Source organism: Mytilus californianus, unplaced genomic scaffold (genome assembly GCF_021869535.1).
Source record: "Mytilus californianus isolate M0D057914Y unplaced genomic scaffold, xbMytCali1.0.p SCAF_3, whole genome shotgun sequence".
Lineage (NCBI taxonomy): Eukaryota > Metazoa > Mollusca > Bivalvia > Mytilida > Mytilidae > Mytilus > Mytilus californianus.
The window spans coordinates 87362144-87381390 of NW_026262679.1; the positions used below are offsets into that span (position 1 = coordinate 87362144).

General features: G+C 33.2%; 1 protein-coding gene across 1 annotated transcript; it reads right to left on the reverse strand.

Moving 5' to 3' along the window:
• Positions 1 to 14986: 14986 nt before the first annotated feature.
• On the reverse strand, positions 14987 to 18752 carry LOC127733679 (uncharacterized). Its single transcript, XM_052242992.1, has 4 exons — positions 18291 to 18752; positions 17925 to 18018; positions 16317 to 16402; positions 14987 to 15760 (listed from the first exon to the last, which is right to left on the reverse strand). The coding sequence occupies exons 1-4, from the start codon at positions 18750 to 18752 to the stop codon at positions 15731 to 15733; spliced, it is 672 nt and encodes a 223-aa protein (XP_052098952.1). The 3' UTR covers positions 14987 to 15730.
• Positions 18753 to 19247: the final 495 nt, after the last annotated feature.

The window sequence follows — 19247 nt, forward strand, 5'->3', positions numbered from 1 at the left end:
TGAAATTTATAAAGTGCTGTTTTCATTTTGTCAGGACTAATTTGAGCAATTAGATTTTTACGTGCCCACTAACTGGCATTAATATTAAAGTAAATTGGTCCATGGACATTTGTCCCCTATACTTTATATTTTAACTTTGGGTGCGAATGTATTTCACGAGGAATGCATTTGTTCTTAGGATGAATAATGAATATACAGTAATCACGAAAATATAAACTTCAGAACAATATCTCTAGATATGATTTTTTTAGGAGATAATAAAAAGACATTACCAATCTTATCACTTATCAATTATGTTCTTTTTTCCTCGAATGTGCCATCAGCGAATGAGACTTTTTATAGAATGTGTATTTGCATGAGCAACACGATGACAGCCAAATGTGGAGAAGAATCTGTTTATCCTTTCAGAGTACCTGCGATCGTCCCAAGTTTTTGTTGGTGTTAGTGTTGCTCAATCATTTGTTTTCTTTGTTAAGTTTTGTTGACTTGTTTTTCTTTTCGTTTTTTGCCATGGTGTTGTCAGTTTAATATCCTCGACTTGTGAGTTTAAATATCCCTTTGGTATCTTTCACCACTCTTTTATGTAACTATCTTATTAAAATTGTAATGTTTTATTGCTTATAAAAGGAAATTGCAATGATATTTGTTTTACTTAATAATCACATACATGACAAAGTCTCCTTTCTTACACGGTATATAACTGAGTATGTCAAAATTTGGCTAAATAGTGCGTTGTCAGTTTATTTTCGACTTATGAGTTTGAATGTCCCTTTGGTATCATTCGCCTCTCTGTTTAAAGAAAGATTTTACACGACCAACTCCACAAGAGATTTGAATCATATGTACACAATGTCATTCAAAGGGTTTGTTAAAAAAAAAAAGCGGTATATACCAAGGGAACATTCATGCTCATATGTCAAAGAAAAATTGACAATGCCAGAGCATAACAAAATCAAAGAATTCAAGACAAGAGTTGTCTATTTATTATGAAGTTTTTAGTATATTAGACATTCAAATTTTTATCACTGAGACACTTATTGTCGAAATGCGCGTCTGGTGCAGTAAAATTGTTATCGTGGGTGTCATAACTATCACTGGGTCGATGCCTCTGTTTCTTACTGTTAGTTCCTGGGGGTATCATTAGCCCAGTAGCTAGTACCTCGGTACTGATATGAAACTATGTATATTGTTGTTCCATCTTAGTAAAACATAACAGAAATCAACACATTCCAGAGTACTATGTAAAATATCGCAGTGCAGCGAAAATGAAAGGATCACTATCATTGGGTAATATAAAGGTACTAAAAATGTATCTTAAAAGTTTATTCGTTTCAAAAGTAGTGTAATTATTAATATATTCCATTTTAGAGTTCTTTTATTTCTGTCTATGATCGTTAGTGATTGTATTTTACATATGTTTACCTCTTGTTTCACATGTGAATGTGACGGAGTGTTTTTAAATAAAGCATTTTGTATTGAATTGTTGTTGTTATACAATTTCGAAGTCATTTTAAATTAAGGAATGCATCTCCCTCATGCATAGCTCTGAATCCTTGTCCGGGTTATAGATTTACTTTTTGTCTTTTGTTTTGTTTTATCAGCTCTTCAACATTTGTAGGAGTTTTGGATTTTCAAATAGTTTGGCCTCGAGCATCACTAAAGAGACATTGATTGTCGAAATGCGCATCTGGTAAATGGTACCGTGAATGATATTTCTATACACTTTAAACATCAGTCCTTAATTTGTACTTTATCGAGAAAGTGTATACTATATACTGTATTTACTATCAACTACAAAAACTTTTCTGTACGCGTCTTTGCCAATATTACTATCAACTACAAAAAAAATTTTGTTGGCGTTTTTGTCAAATTTACTATCAACTTTTATCCTGGCAGATTTATTTGTACGTTTGTTTGAATTTTGTTAGTCAGTTGTGTTGTTTGTGGGGTATTTTTACAGTTTGGGCTGCTAGATCCAAATTTTTGTCACATTAACCTATTATGCCTGTTTGGATTGTTCACCCAATTTTTTCAATATAACGGAACAATAAACAACTGTCATACAAATGCGGGGTTAAGCTAGCTATAAACCAGGTTTAACCCACCATTTTCTTCGGGAAACTTTGCGGTCGTTGTTTAATCAAAGTATAACTTCTTAAAATTTGATTGACAAATCATTCAATTTATCCATTTCAAGAACTTCAAATTAAATTACTTTCGTCTAAAGGATGTCACGGAAACCTACGTTGATTATGTAAAAATCTTTTAAAAGATTAACTCAGTTGTTCTCTTCACTCTAATTTTTTTTTTTAAATATTCTTGCATTTTTATTGGCTTACTGCATTTATTAATTCATCTCAACTGTAAACTTATCAAGTCATTTCAAGGCTGCATATTTTGTATATCAAAAGACAAGGTTCCAATTCTTCACTCTTTTATCAAGATATTGAGTGGGAACGTTTGTCTATCCTTTGGATTCTGACCAATTGTAGCCTCAATTGACTCCAGATCTTGGTTTTTATTAAAGCCAATGAACTTGCCTTGCAACCAACCATGCCCCGAGAGTCTTAAAATGAAATTTAAAATGGTAACATAATTATACTTCTTTAAAATAACTTATTCCCGTCATTGGTAAACATTCTATTATGAATTTAAACATCAAGCATTTATTTGGAGTTTACTCGTTTTCACAGGATGCAAATTAAGGATCCCCGGTCACAACTAAAACCATGAAACATGAAACATGAAAAATCAACAAAATAATAATATTTGCTTAACTAAACAGAATAAAATTAAATGATTAATTAGATAAATGATAAAAGCAAGAAAATGACTTCATAAGACACCATGCCCCGATCACATCATCTAATTTCTATTTTCATTCAAATAGGTTGTCATCAGCCTACATTTGTTGATGAACAACTGCGATCACTTTTTGTTCGTCGAAATACACGTCGTGTAAAATATTAAGAAACAATGAAAAAAACAAATGCTTAAATCGAAAGTGTGTGACATTGACATCCGCTGGTCAATGCATGTTTATTGGGACAATATTTTGAACTTCAATTGTAGTTGGAAATGATTGGAAACAAATGACCGATGAAACCATCCGATTAGTCTTGAAACTTTGACTCTGTTCATCCACATTTTTTTACACTCTGGCTAATCATTTGTTTAAAGATCAACCATTTCAACTTCATCTACTTATGTATTATATATTTCTGAGTTGCTATGAAATTCTATACAGTGTGTTCCTGTGATAAGATTCAAGCTTATAATTGTTGAAGGAATTCATTTTTTAATCACGATTTATTTTTTAAATAGATATTTGTTTATTCCACAATTGTCCGGTTTACAGTTTCCTCGGATTCACAGGATGCAGACTAAGAATCCCCGTTTATAACTAAAACCATGAAAACATGAAAAATCAACAAAATAATGATATCAAATATTCTATTATATGACAATAAATGAAAGAAACAACTGTCTAGATAGTAATGCCAAATAATATAACATTATAACACAATCGAGTGCACCGCTGAGCAATGGACTAACTAATACAAATTAACGAGTACATAAAAGATATAATACATGACATCGTGACTGTTCTCTCCTTCACGGTCAGCAATTATCATATGTAATATGTTTAATCTTACTTTGTCTATTGTATTATTATAGAATGCGGATCATATTTGACTTCAAAAGATTCAAAACATCTATTATATAGATGTCATGATGTTGTTACTCCATCATATTTAACCACTGTTATCTCCAAAAATTATAAAGTGTTCTAGATTGTTCATTATTCAATTGAATATTCCATAATATGAAAATATTTTTGATTTTACTGATGATTAGTTTGGTTGCACTGTAGCTGAAAAATAAATCTTGCAAATTTTCCGTATTATTAACTGTTTGGCAAAGATGACCTTTTCCATTTGATAATTTCAATTTTGAAGCCTATACTTTCCGCATATATTGTTTTGAGAATGCATTTCAATTGGAATTCTTTTTATTTTATTATCAATGCTAATTCATTTTAAGATTGCTTCATACTATTTTCCAATTTAAAACGTGCCAAAAACTTTCTTGCCATTTATTTTGACATTTAGCAACTATGTATTTATGAATGCCTCGAATATGTTTGAGTTTTAACTCTATCGCGTTTGTTTCCCCATTTCTACCTAATATGTACATTTCGTCAGAAAGTTTCAATTTTATGTTTATATTTTCATTAATTTTCTACCAATTTCTAAAATTTCTACCAAATCAATTCGTATCGAACTTTTAACTCGTTAAAATTCGGATAAACAGTTTCTTTTATGCACAAGTTTTTCAAATTAAGAACTTCAACTATAAAAATCATTCTACTCCAGGAATAGATAACCATAGCTGTATTTAGCAAAACCTTTCGGAATTTTGGGTCCTCAATGCTTTTCAACTTCGTGTTTTATTTGGCCTTTTTACATTTTTGATTCGAGCGTCATTGATGAGTCTTTTGTAGATGAAACGCACGTCTGGCGTACAACATTTAAATCCTGGTATCTTTGATGACTTTATTTACATCCCCTGGGTAGATGCCACTGCTGGTGGAGGTTAACTCCCAGAGGGTATCACCAGTCCAGTAGTCAGCACTTCTGTTGACATGTATTATCATTGATATGGTCCACGCCTGGTACACCATCAAATCTCGACCAAATGGTTAAGCGAGAAAAAGGTTTACTGGCACTTCCTGTTGAGCTTTTCTGGTACAAAATATCAAAATAATAGGTAGGGAAGATCGACTTTTCATCAATTTATTGGCAATCTGTAAATATTTTGTTAAATAGAAGAATGTCATACCATAGATAACTAAATGAGAGCTTGTCTCGTTCATTACTCGGACCAATATAATCTAAAATAATAATAAAAAAGTGCGGTCAGCTCAGTGAGTTTTTGACAAAATTACAGTTAGATCATCAATATGTCAGGTATATATATATCAGTATATAAGTGTTCTTTTTAATAAATATAAACGTATAATAACAGTTATTTTCTATTTCTTACGAATATAATTTTATTAAGCTGAATATGTTATAAAGTATGTACGGTTGAGATTGTCAGGTATCGGTTGTGATATTCTGGAACAATGATGAGATCTTCTGTCGAATAAAATAGCTACGTATCAATCGGATACAACCGTCAATGTTCATGAACTTTCTGTATAGTGGTTGTTATTTTAACATGTTTCTGGTCTTGACATTAGATTTGAATGGAGTCCTGTTGGAATCAAACAGATACTAAAGAGTTGTGTTTTTAAAGTCTAGCTAACGAGATAGAAAGTCTAGCGCTGAAGATTTAAAGTCGAGCGCTGTAGTTTAACGTTCGGCGTAGTAGATGCAATGTCAAGCGCTGTACATCTTAATTTTCAGAGCTATAGATGCAAAGTCCTGCCTTGCTTCCAAACAAATAAAGCTTACTGTTGTGTCATGTGTGTGCATATGTATGGAAACAGCATTTTCTATAGATTTGATTTACAATAGGTAAAATGATAAAATATAATCTCTTTTAGGTGTTATCAAGGAAACAATTTGCATTTATTTGATACAAAATATTGCAAAAAAGGGGATGAAAATGTCACAAATGTCCCCAAAATATGGTCCAAAGACGAATTGCAATCCATTAGAGTGACATTTTTTTCTGAAACTATTGACATTTATCTATCTAGATGTCAAATACTGAAAACCATATGTATTTAACATTATTTTTCGATGAAATTGAATTGAGAAGTTTGAGCTTAAAAAAAGTGTTAAAAAACACGCTTCAATAATCTCTCACTGGATCTCATGTCGGTACGGATGTGATACAAAGACTGTCAAACAGAAAATTGCCTATAAAACATGCAAAAATCAATGTTCATATAAAACCCTTTTAAAAGTTATATTGGTCTTTAGCTATTTAAGAATACATTTTATTGTACACTTTCTTTCTTATTTGACAAATTCACAGGGGCCGAATTGCGAAACCAAACTCCTAACTGTGTATTGCTACCTAATACCTACAGCGCTCGACTTTACATCTACAGCGCAACCCCTTACATCTTGAGTGCTAGACTTTACTTCTCCAGCACTTACTTAACATCTTCAGCTCTTCAGCGCTAAACTTTACATCTCGTTTTCTAGGCTTTAAAAACCACCACTATTTAGTATCTGTATAAATGGACAAGCAGGACTCAATCATACAAAACAAGAAGCAAGTTCAAATGACAACCACTATACAGAGTGTACATGAATTTTGACAGTCGTATCCAATTGCCAATTAGCTAGTTGGAAGTTTTATTTGACAGAAGATCTCAACATTGTTCCAGAATATCACAACCGATACCAGACAATCTCAACCGACATACTTTACAACATATTCAGCTTAATAAAACCATATTCGTAAGAAATAGAGAAAAAACTGTTATCATACGTTTATAGTGACGAAGAACACTTATGTACTGATATATACGTTACGTATTGATAAACTCACCGTCATTTTGTCAAAAACTCACTGCGCTGACCGCACTTTCCTGCGGGTGAAAAGTCATTCCGATGTCATTTTAAATTACATTGGTCCGAGTAATGAACTAGACAAACTATCATTTAGTTATCTATTGCATGACGTTCTCTTATTTAACAAAATATTTACAGATTGGCAATAAATTGACGAAAAGTCGACCTACCCTATCTGTATTTTTGATATTTTATACCAGAAAAGCTCAACAGGAAGTGCCAGTAAATTTTATTCTCGCTTAACCATTTTTTTTAGATTAATGGTTTACCAGGCGTGTTGTCATTATTATAAATTTACTGTTTGTAAAACTTCATTTTTTTATAAACACTAAGGATTTTCTACCCCAGGAATAATTACAAAAGCTGTATTTGGTAAACCCTTTCGGAAATTCGGTACTCAATGCTCTTCAACGTCGTAATTCATTTGATCTTTTTAACGTTTTTGTTTCGAGTGTCACTGAAGAGTCTTTGGCAGACAAAATGCTCGTCTGGCGTACAAAACTTTTATCCTGGTATCTATGATTAGTTTATTTCCATATATCTTTGATATATTTCATATTACTTTAAAAAAAAAAAAGGAATAAAAACAATGGCTTATTTTGGAAAGAAAATTTTGAATTACCAAATATTCTCATAGTAGATACATTTGTCTTTGTAATTGGATTATCGCCAGTCTTTAGAAAATAAGACCAGGTATTATAGATCATTTTCTGATAAAATAAGGGAATATTTTTAAAATATAGTCCGTCCGGTAACGTTTGAGCCCTTACATAAAAAATATTGATCATTATACTTGTTATATAATTGTGGAAGCCAATACTTGCCAATTGCATGCAGCTTTCTAACGGTTCATGAAGAAACGATAAAGGGACTTTATTTGTTTACTTCTAATAAATAAATCGATACTGACCATTCCCGTTCCACCACATTGTTACATCTAGACAGCAAATCTGTCTTTTTAATTTGGTTAACTTTCCCCTCCCATATAAAATTCCAACTGATACTGTGTATTCCTTTTGAATATTTGTAAAGTATTCCCCGCATTCCAATTTCATAAGAGCACATAGTCAATATGAAATGATGTAGCATTAAAGTTTTACTATTATAAGACAGTTTCTTCCTTTTCCACACAAGGACGCAGTTTTTCATCTTTTTCTATAAAGCTTTGCCATATAGCACCATTATGGAAGAAAACCACTAATTCATAGCCCCATTGCTTTCTATGTTAAATTCTGCAATTTCAAGCATTAATGGATACTTTGTCTTAAGTTCAAATAAAATGGCAGTCATTTCATGTCAAAACTATACCTTATCCTGACTTGTGCTGAAAAATTAAACATACCTTTAATTGCATATTAGACTGTACTGGTTCCCGGAAGTTTGATAGTACAAAAACAGGTACTTCTGTCTGATCAACAGGGCAAATGTGCCCTCCTATTATAATTTTATATAATTTTTTTATTGTTCAAAAGAAACTTTCAACAAGGGTTCTACAGTGATCCCCAGGTCCCCAAGCTATCATTTGATACCAAAACTACCCAAATATTTCACCTATTGAGAAAGATACAGCTATGCGTAGGAAATATTTTGTTTAAAATATGTACTACTTTCTTGTATGTTCTTTCTGACCGGGCCCGAAGTAGTGGTTCTATACCTTGATTTACTTCGAAGGTTTTTATATTACCTGCAATCTATTTAGTTTTGTTAAATTTTAGGTTTTCCTTTTAAGATATAAAATAAGAAGATGTGGTATGATTGCCAATGAGACAACTCTCCACCAGAATCAAAAATGACACAGAAGTTAACAACTATCGGTATTTCTATCGTTTTTAATTTTTGATCCCGAAGCTTTTTCATATAAAGATATAACTTCAAAAGATTTTTCTACTGATTTCTCGTTTTCATTAAAAGTGTGTGTGTCATCAGCAAACATACATAGTTTAGTTTCAATACTTATTTGATCAGATTATTTTATAATGGCAAAACGTTTTTCAGTCATCTCTTAAATTTATTTTTGCAGTGATTTTGTTAATTGTAAAAATTACACTTTTTACACTGTTTCTTTGCAAATATCAATTCCAGGTGAATTTGATTAAGATAAAAATAACATTGGTCTTAAATCGTCATATTTTCATGCTGTCTGGATGAACCGCTGAAAGAAGAAGTAATATACATTAACTAGAAAGAAATAAAATAAAAATAAATACAATCTTATCGTGTTTCTCTTATTAATTTCCAGGGTTACTTCTCAATGTAAGCAGTTAACTCATTCCTAAAATTTGAATCGTTCATGCCATGCCAATTTGATTATTTAGACATTTGTATAAATGGATTTCTTTATTGACCTTTAACTAGAGTAAAAAAAAGATTTCGGTCAGTGCAAATGTTTCAATCGTAATAAAGTTGTGATTGAACACAATGTTAAAGCAAAGAATGACATTTTATTGAATTCAATTTACTTAATTAGTGTTACATTTGCATTTAAACATGTTATAGCTTATTTATATTTGCATATTTCTAGTCTAGGACTATCCTGAATTATTTAAGTTCGACCAAACCGATCTTCGATAGTTTGAGTTTGTAAAAGGAAATATAAAATTCACTGAACAGTTTTAAATGTTAAATGATCACCAGAAAAATAATATGAGTTAGATAATTGTCAACATTATTCAAAAGATTTTTAGTTTTTTTTTTATCAAACTAAACAAATTTTTCATGAAAGAAAGTATGGCGCCTCAAATAAAAATATCACAAAGTATTAAACATTTTTTATCAGACACCAGCCTGTTAGATATCAATAATAATTTACTTTAAAATTGTCGAACTAATTTGCTGTTTATTTGGTGATTTAGCACCTCTTGATAAATGGTGTTTGTATTAAACTTTGACTAAATACTTTGTGTAAAAAAAAGCCTTTTTTATTAAGAAAAGGATACTTCTGTTTCTCAGAGATTACAATATACAATCATTTGTCCAAACCTCAAAATCCAGATAAAACCATTATATCGGTTTTTTAAATATCAGGCACCACACCATGTCTCTCATTCTTTCACCTAAGTACCTCGGTAAAGATAGTCTCTTAAATATCAAAAACAACTCAATTCAACCCAGTCCTAGCTCCGGTGACTTATTTCAGTTTAGCTACTCTCTGCTGTTTTCGTGACAGCAAATAAAAAGAAAAACTGAAAATGAGTCATTGTGGCTAGGGTTCGACTACTTATTTAGTTATATAAAAGGTTTGTGCAGTTTACACGGAAATATGTGGCTTATTTTTATATATTAACATATTTATTCATAATTGTCGGGTATATACAAATGATACAGCACACAAACAACACAACATACGACGGTCTTCGACGATAAGTTCAATATGTACGACTTTTAATGTAATGCCGGCGTCACACATTGGCGTATAGACCAACGTGCACAAGACGTACAGAAAAAATTGACTAAATCCATATACGTTAGGTTCACGCAAGAGGAACGCTAAGCAATCGTTAGACGCGCGTTGCATAAGTTTGGAGTACGTCGAAATGCAAAGGTATACGCTTGGTGAACGCTACATCTCCAGGAAATTTTTATGCAGCATAAAAATTTACATCTAGCTCTAGCGTTTGTCAAGCGTATACCTGTTCGCTACATGCACGTAATACATACGTTACAAGCGCGTTGAACAAACGCTACAGTTAAGTTTGAGACACGTTTAGGGCAAGTTGTATACGCCTCAAGATCGTTCGACTTTTACTTGGACGTATGCGGGGCTCCGTGAACGTATAAAACGCACCCGTGGCGTATCAAAAACGTATTCTGACATTCAACGAAACTTGCTCTGACATTTATAGTCCGTTATACTAACTAATTTGCATATCCAGGTGCATGTAGAAAATGGTATAAAAGGTTCGGTAGTGTTCAGTTTGACACTTGCTATAATAGATTGCCTGGAGAGAGTCAGGATGGCATATCTTCTAGCCATGGCTCTACAACATGTAGACCAAATTCACCTAAACATGCACCAATACTTACAAGGCATTAGAAGGCATCGAAGACGGCAGCGAAGACGTCTATGGCAGCAGCCGTGGGTATCAAGGAGAAAGCAGTTCGAATTGTATGACCAACTATTAGTTGAACTTAGACAAGAAGATCAGAGCAGTTTCAAGAATTTTATGAAAATGCCCGTAGAGATGTACTATGAAATTCTTCAGAGGATCCAGCAACTTTCCATTTTCTGTCATTATGAATACAGTAAAATAATCAGTATGCAATAGTAGCGTCCGACTTTCTGATAATCGAGTCACGTCCTTCAATTATCAATAAGCAATTGCAAGCTGTAATTAAATATAAGTGACCAAGTACACAATATTGAATCTAGAAAAGTAAAAAAAAATAAAATGGTATTACACATTGAAAGTAAACAATTATAATTTTAAGTTAAACTGTTCCCGTTTTGTATATTCAAAGAGAACCGATAGAGCCTGGATTAAAACTAGCCGCAATTATTCGACATCTTGCTGCTGTATCGACATATGCCGATATGAAATTATCCTGGAGAGTTCATGGTAACACCTTGTCTGTAGTTGTCAGGGAAGTATGCAGTGCAATTATTGATGAATATACAGATGAGGTCATGATTCCTCCAAATGATTAAGAGGAATGGAAAGCAATTAATGATCAATTTATGCGCAGATATCATTTTCTACATTGCTGTGGAGCGTTGGATGGAAAAATAATGCCATAAAGAAACCGGATCGTTCAGATTCATTATACCACAACTATAAGGGATGCTAGCTTTGGTTGATGGTGATTACAGGTTTATATGGGAAGATGTTAGAGGTAAGATATTTATATATTTTTATGTAAAAGTTTTAAAACGTTAGAAAAATCTTACAAATTTTATTGCTTGTAAACCTGTTTCAGAATCTAATATAACAACTGCGTAAATTAGCAAAGCGTCCAATCCATAAAACAAAGGGAAATTATAGAGCAGCACAAACGAAGCAACAGATCCTCGTGTATATATCTATTGAGAACGAATCTGACGAAAACTCGAGAGTCGAAACACGTGTCATTCATTGTAAAATTAGTTAACCTCGAATCTTTGATGACATTTATTTTCGCATACATGTAAGTCACTCAAGAATTAACATATACATCGTATACATTTGTAAATAGTCATCATGAGATTTCATATTTCTTCCTATATGAAACTTTTTGCGATAATTTCATATTATCCCTACATTTTAGGAAACGTTGCCTGTTTTGATGCTCAGATGTATGATGAGTCCGAATTAAGAGAAGCAGCGGAAGATGGAAGCATATGCTTCCCAAATGCCGAGCCTCTTCCAAATCATACCGAAGACGTCCCTACTATTTCATTAGAGATGACGCATTTGCGCTAAGAACGACAATGATGAAAACTTACTCTCATAGGACAATGTACAGAGAAGATTGTATATTCAGTTATAGGCTTTCGCGAGCAAGGCGTGTTGTGGAGAACGCGTTTGGTAATTTGGTCAACAAATTCAGAATTCTGCTCTCAACAATGGGTCATTCCAAATCAACAGTTCGTCTGATAGTGAAGACATGCATTATTCTACACAATCTGATGAGAATTTGCTATTCTGGGCTTCAGGACCAACAACTAGATTGAGAACACCCCATCAACGGGAATTTGATTCCTGGAGCTTGGAGGCAGGGACCGAATCTACATGATACCCAGAATGTTACAGCAGCTAATATTGACAGTAAGAAAGGGAAAATGCAGAAGAACCTTATCAAGCACTGGATAAACTCTCCTACTGGATCAGCTGCCTGGCAGGACAGAATGATATGAGACTTGAAAAATAATTGAAAAATAAATTGATCACATCTGTAAAATGGTTTAAGAAGTTATGTTTACACTCACTTGTCTTGGTTATAATTGAAAACATTCTTTCATGCTTATAAATTCACCCATGTAAACAGGAACATTATGACTGCATGCTCATGAATATTGCGATATATGGTGAAAGAAGAAAGTATGCAGTGCAAATTCTACACAAAGTGGATAAGCTAAAATGTCTCGCCTGCTTACTGGCATGTCGGAATATAAAAGTCTAAATTGATCATTGGAGCATTAAAACAAGGTCAAGGTTTAGTGACATATGTCAGTCTGACATGTGCACCTATTGAGGAGTCTATAGACCAATTATCATAACTCTAGGTATTCTATGTACTGAGAAACTGACCTAATCACGAAAACTGGTCGCAGAATAAACAAAGTCATACAACTATGAAAATGAGGTCAAGGATATCTGACATGTGACGGACAGAAAGCTTGTAACATAAGGCATCTATGGATGAAATATGGAGTGTCTTCTTCCTTCTGAGTTATAAAGCTTTCACCAACTTGTTCACGCCGCCGCCGCCTTCGCATCGGTAAAGCTATACATATGTCTCGCGAGACAAAAATCAAACTGAGAATCCAATCCATGATATATGTAAGGATTACGACAACACTCCAAAATCGATTAAGCGGAAAGTCCATAATCAAAAGGCCATCCAACCTCATATTGCTACACAGAGCTACCAGTCGTGTAAAATTATGCAAATCCATATATATGCAAACACATTCCGATGACGACTGCTGGATATGAGCAGGAGGTACCATTTAAAAAAAATCTTCCTTAAAAAATGCAAGAATAGAATATGATTTTGTGCGATTGATGGCTGTGTGTATATGGTCCCACCGTTGGGCAAAATCAAAGTCACATTATTCCAAAAATAACCAAAATACACTGAAGTTTGTACATCTACATTTAATAATAATAAATGCTACCAAGTAAGAATGGAAGAATTCATCAAATAAATCAACTAGAATTGCATTAAACGGAAGTAGTACAAACACCCCATAATAACACGCCCCAGACACACCGAAAGCACGGATAATCGTCCTAGGTACGACCGGGACGCGTCTCAAATACGTTCAAGGGACGTTTTTCCTTCGTGGCGTGCATTTCATCTACGTTAGACAAACGCCAGACATACGCCAACATACGTTACCTCAACGCCCGACAAACGCTTATGTACGCTTCTCGTACGCCTTAAACACGCTGAAAGCTCGTTGTGCACACGACACAGATATGATTGACGAGTTGAATGCGTCAAAAATTACTAACGTATTGGCAGCGTAAATGGTTTTTGACAACGCCCGGCGTACGTCGGTGCTATACGCTGATGTGTGATGCCGGTATAAAGAAAACAAACTCATTAATGATATCAGGTTTATAACTTTGTACGCCAGACACCCGTCGTGTTGCTTATGTAAGTACAAACCCGGAGGGATTGTGGTTACGACAATTGGAACATACCCATCGTCATCTGTGAAACAGATATTCCATAACTGTCAACCAACTCAGGATGGCGTGCGTAAAATTGTCGAAGGGATGATTTCAACTTCACTACTCGGAACTCTTGCTTCAATAGCTTCCTTGTTAGCAGCAACCCTCTATCAAGGAAATCATGACAGGAAATGTAATCTCTGGAATATTGTATCAGCTGAGAAATATATACTTCATATGCCGGAATGTTTCTACATAGAAATGGAAATTTCACAATTGGGAAGATGAAATCATCTGTTTTTTCTTAAAGTTTTGTTTTCAACCGACCCTCATTGTCAATTTGCAGATGTAAGTCAAGATACGAGGTAGACTTAACTGTATCTGGTATATCCCTTTTCCAAGTTCGATTGGAACTTGTATTACAATTTCTATGTCGACAACAGTTTTCTACAATAAGTGCAATGGACCCTATTTACCATTTCCCAATAAAATGTAGACATAAACTATGTTTTCCTAGTTGACCTTTCTGATATGGTTTCAAGTAACGCACTTTTTTGACAACATACATTGTTCTTATATTACAAATTTCCCCTTTCCGAACAGTTGCTACATATTTGATGTACTGTATTTAGTAATTGCTCTCTTTCATGCTGGGTATGTGATCTCAATCCATTTTTACTTAACAGGGTTCAGATGGTTTTGCATTTCAGAGGCCTATCAAAATGAAAATAAACACGTTCATAGAAGGTCTAGTACAGCGGAGTAACGGTATATTTTCAACTTTGTAAAAAAGTATAAAAAAATACTGTACTCCAAGTCAAATTCAAAAAGGGGAAGTCCAAAAAAACTGACAAAATCAAACGCTATCAATCAACGGAACAAGTGAAAAACAACCGTCGTATTTCTGACTTGGTACAGACATTTCCGAAGAAAATGGTGGGATAAACCTGTATTATAGCTAGCTTAACCACTCACTAGTATGACAGTTGGTTTTAGTTCCGTTATATTGACAAAATTGGGTAGGCAACCCAAACAGACATGATAGGTTAATGTGACAATAATTGGAATCCGCAGTCAAAACTGTGTAAACATACATCACAGACATACAACACATCTGACTAAAAAATAAAATGCAAACAGACATACAAAGTAATTTAATAAAGACGCCAACAAAAAAGGTGTAGTATAGTAATAACTCGTCATAGATGCCAAGACCAAAGTTCCGTACGCCAGACGCGCGTTTGGTATTCTTAAATTGTACGTTTGTATTTACAGATTACATCCATAAGGGTCAAGCAAAAACACAAAATATAGAATACTATTAACACAATAGTCAATAATTACAAGTATAAATATAAAACAAAAACATAGTTATGATAATGTAACTTTTGATGGACATGGACCTCATTTTCGAAACTATAAAGATTGCTTTATAAAGACACCAACTACTGTCAAAAGTGGAGATATATACAGATGTCTTTTGGTAAAATTATTGTATATAACAATATTGCATGAACCTATTCAGTGCACAACCAATGTATGTGACAATCCTTTACAAAAACTTTTGTGTCTTATGTGGCAAGCTCTCCTGCACAGGAGTGACAAAGTGTCAGCATTGGTTTCACTACAGTGAGTACGATTTCCGTCTGCATAATATTGTTTTTATTGTGGTTGTCGCTTCAAATGGGCCTGGTCCATGGTAATAACACTTCACGTTTTACGTCCGGTAGACAGAGACAATAATTTGTTTCTGGACATGGCTTGGATTCGCCGTCTTGAAAAACACGTCTCGGAGTCAATTATAACCATTTTAACCAATAAATAAAAAAGATATTTACAATTTATATCACAGATCACAAGGTTTTCTTCTATAGCATCAAACTATTTCTCAAAACAGTTGAAAAATTCTATCTGAAAAAAAAATATCAACCATATGTTAATATATTTATTTTGTCTGTAGGATTCAAGTAGCATGTATTGTTATCATCGAATGTATTCCAAAAAAGGTCCAAAACCAACAATCACCTAATACTGACAAGCAAACATGTCAAATGAAATGCATATTAATCTACCCATTTAGTTTTTTTTTCCAAAACACAGGAAATAAAATTATTGTTGATGACGCACCGGGTCTCGTTCCTTTTTTAGTTCATGCAATTTAGGCAGTTATTTTCACTAGGGTTGTATATGCCAACTCGATTTACGTGATGTGAACATCGTTTAACTATTGTTGCATTTTATATAGTGCTGGATGAACCAAGAAACCTTGGCAAATGATAAAATAGTGTAATGAATACTGTAATGTAAACCTTTCACCTGGTATTATTTTTTAGACAATAGAGCAATTTGAACTTAAATTCTAAACATATCCGGGGGAAGTTTGAAATTCAATTGTTTAAAACTTTTCTCATATAGGAATTTATATCGCATATCCCTATTTCTATACAAATGTAGATTAAATACATACTGAATCTACGTATCCAACAAAGCCTGATGCATACTTAGAATCCTTCCCTATCTCCATGGCACATGAGGAAGATTTAATAGTTGATACTGAAATAAAAAGATTTATACAAATGATTGGAATTATCACTAAAAAATATTTTTTAATTACTCGGAAATGACAATGAACTTAATTAAGAAATTAAAAAACGACCCGGTCAACAGTTCCTGAACATTGACATCAAAATGATTAAATCAAGTATTGTAGTTGAAAAGTGTGTACCTCGAATCCAGGATAACATTTGCAAAATGAAGAATAATCTTACTGATCAGTAAAGACTTCACTCTAATAACAAAAGGAAGTTAAACCTAATATAATCTGGAATACTTTTTGTTATTGAAACGCTATAAATGCTTTACTCAAACTGCACATGTTGGTCCATATTTTAAGGCTCTGTATAGCTATTGCAAATAAGTTAAATCATTCAAAACAGAATTTTACAGTTTTAGACGTCAAGGGACGTAACTCTAAACGTTAAAATGAACCATGATAAAAAAAATCAACTTTGTTTTGCATTTCATGGAAGGTAGTTATAATGCCAAGTCATAAAAAGTTCTACTACAAAGCGAATCGAGTTACAAATTAGATTCTTTGATTTTCAGATTGTTGCAATTACCATTCACTATTTCTGCAATTGTGAGTTATACCCTTGAATAGGTTTGAATTGGTTTAAATAGCTCCAAATAGAGATCTAAATGCAAACTTTTAACGCAGGGCATGAAAATAACAATGATATTTATAACTATGTAAGTGCAAATTTTTCAATATATTACGATGTATTCAGTATAATGGGTAATATGTCAAACGTTTCTAAGGTTGAGATATATACCTCAAAGAAAGAAACATAATTATATATTTTTATTGTGTTTTTTTTAATTTATACGAGAATTGTCAACAGCCCAATAGCTACTAGTGGTTCTCCTAGACATAATACAAGACATATAAACAAGTCAAAGAATATATTTAACGAAACAGCACAATAGTGAGTGACACATACATGCGCGCACAGATGCACACAATACACATACTATGAGAACCATACACTTATTACAAGATAATCAAAACTGATGTCAAACATTGCTAGGTTTTCATTAACCGTCATTTCATCATTACAATAAATTAATATTTGAGTTACAAAGTCTGATCAACTATTAAATTGATAAAAATAAAGACTTCTGAGTTCGTTTTAACTGACAATTTGTCATCATCAGCCTAAATAGTTAAAATGCACACAACGAGTGCCACATGTAGAGTAGGACCTGCTTACCATGCACGTTGGGCGTACCAAATTATAAGCCTTTTATCTTGGATGGGGTTTTGCCATATTGTAACACCTGGTTTTTGTCGGGGTTCATGTTGCTCAGTCTTTTGTTCTCTATTTTACGTTTTGTAGACCTTCGACGAATCGTCGTATTTCGTTTTATGCCATGGCGTTGTCTGTTTTTCTTTGTATTATGAGTTTTGAATTTCTCCTTGGTATCTTCCGCCTCTTGTTTTTAAAACAATTTACTGATACTATAGCATATTACTTTCAAAGTCAAACTACAATAAAAAATATAATAAAAGGCTTACTTCCCATATAACCATGATCTCGACCAGTCTCGGTGAATATTCTTATCTCACCCTCCATTCCAACTATGAAAAGTACGATCCAATCGCTGAAATCCTGAAAATATTAAAACTTGAGTATGTAATTGAATGATTAGTGTACAAACAAGCATGCCTGTTGGTTGCTTTTAAAATAAACCAGCGAAAAATCGTCAAATTACAATGATCAATGGAAGGCGAAATCTAAGATGTAAGCCTCCTCCGTAATTTATACAAAACGCTCTTCAACAAGTACTTGTGCGTAATTAAAGTTATATGTACTTGATTCTACCTAATTTTGATTCCCATTTCATTGATTGTTTTGCTGTCACAAGTACATTGTCTACTTACAACATTATCTATTTGCAGATTTAGTGGTGAATTGTTCTGGAGAAGAAAATTACCAGCAATGGATTTCTGAACAGGATTTATTGTAACGCCATAATAGGGAGCACGGTTACTGCAAGGACCGTCTCCAAACAGATTGTAGTTTTTATCTTCATAAGTGAAATCTTCCATTGTTTTAAACCGGACCATGAACTTAAATTTTGATGCAAATGTAATGTAACTCATGCCCCATATTGTAATAATTCCGTCACCATAAAACGTCACAGCCGTTTTACCAGTACTCCCGGTCACTGGATTGAATTTTATTGTTCTTGTTGGTAACGATGGAACACTTCCGTCCTCGGATTGTGTTGTTCTGTCAAATAAGAACTGGAAATAAGGACGACAGCTTACTATTTTATCGTTCTGTTCTACAAAATAATGAATAAATGAATAAATATTTATTTGCAAGAGCATACATGACATGCTATGGATAATATACACAATGTGACAAAAGACTGATAGCAGAGAACAATACAATAATAACATAACTAACCATTAATAACAGACCTAGCTTTCCGTGAATTCTTCAAATGGTTACAGAGCTTAATTCTAAGCGATCTAGAATGAATTTTCTACAAACAGGGTATTCGACATAGAACAATAATAGCGTGGCAAAATATTATTTCTGATTGTTCTGTATGCTATATAATACCTATATAAAATGGAATTCGTTCTCAATACAAATGAACTTAAATGTAAACGTGAATTTCCTTTCAAATAATTTTAATGTACTTGATGCATGAATTGTTTTTGGCTTTTAACTAGCTGTCAGTAACTACGAGTACTCTCAAATCGTACTTTCTTTAATTTGACATGTTGATACTATTTGTAATGCTTTTGGTTATTTAATGTTTACTTGTTCAGGGTTATATCTAGTATATATACCAGCTTTGATAAGTGTTTGGTATTACTATAAAT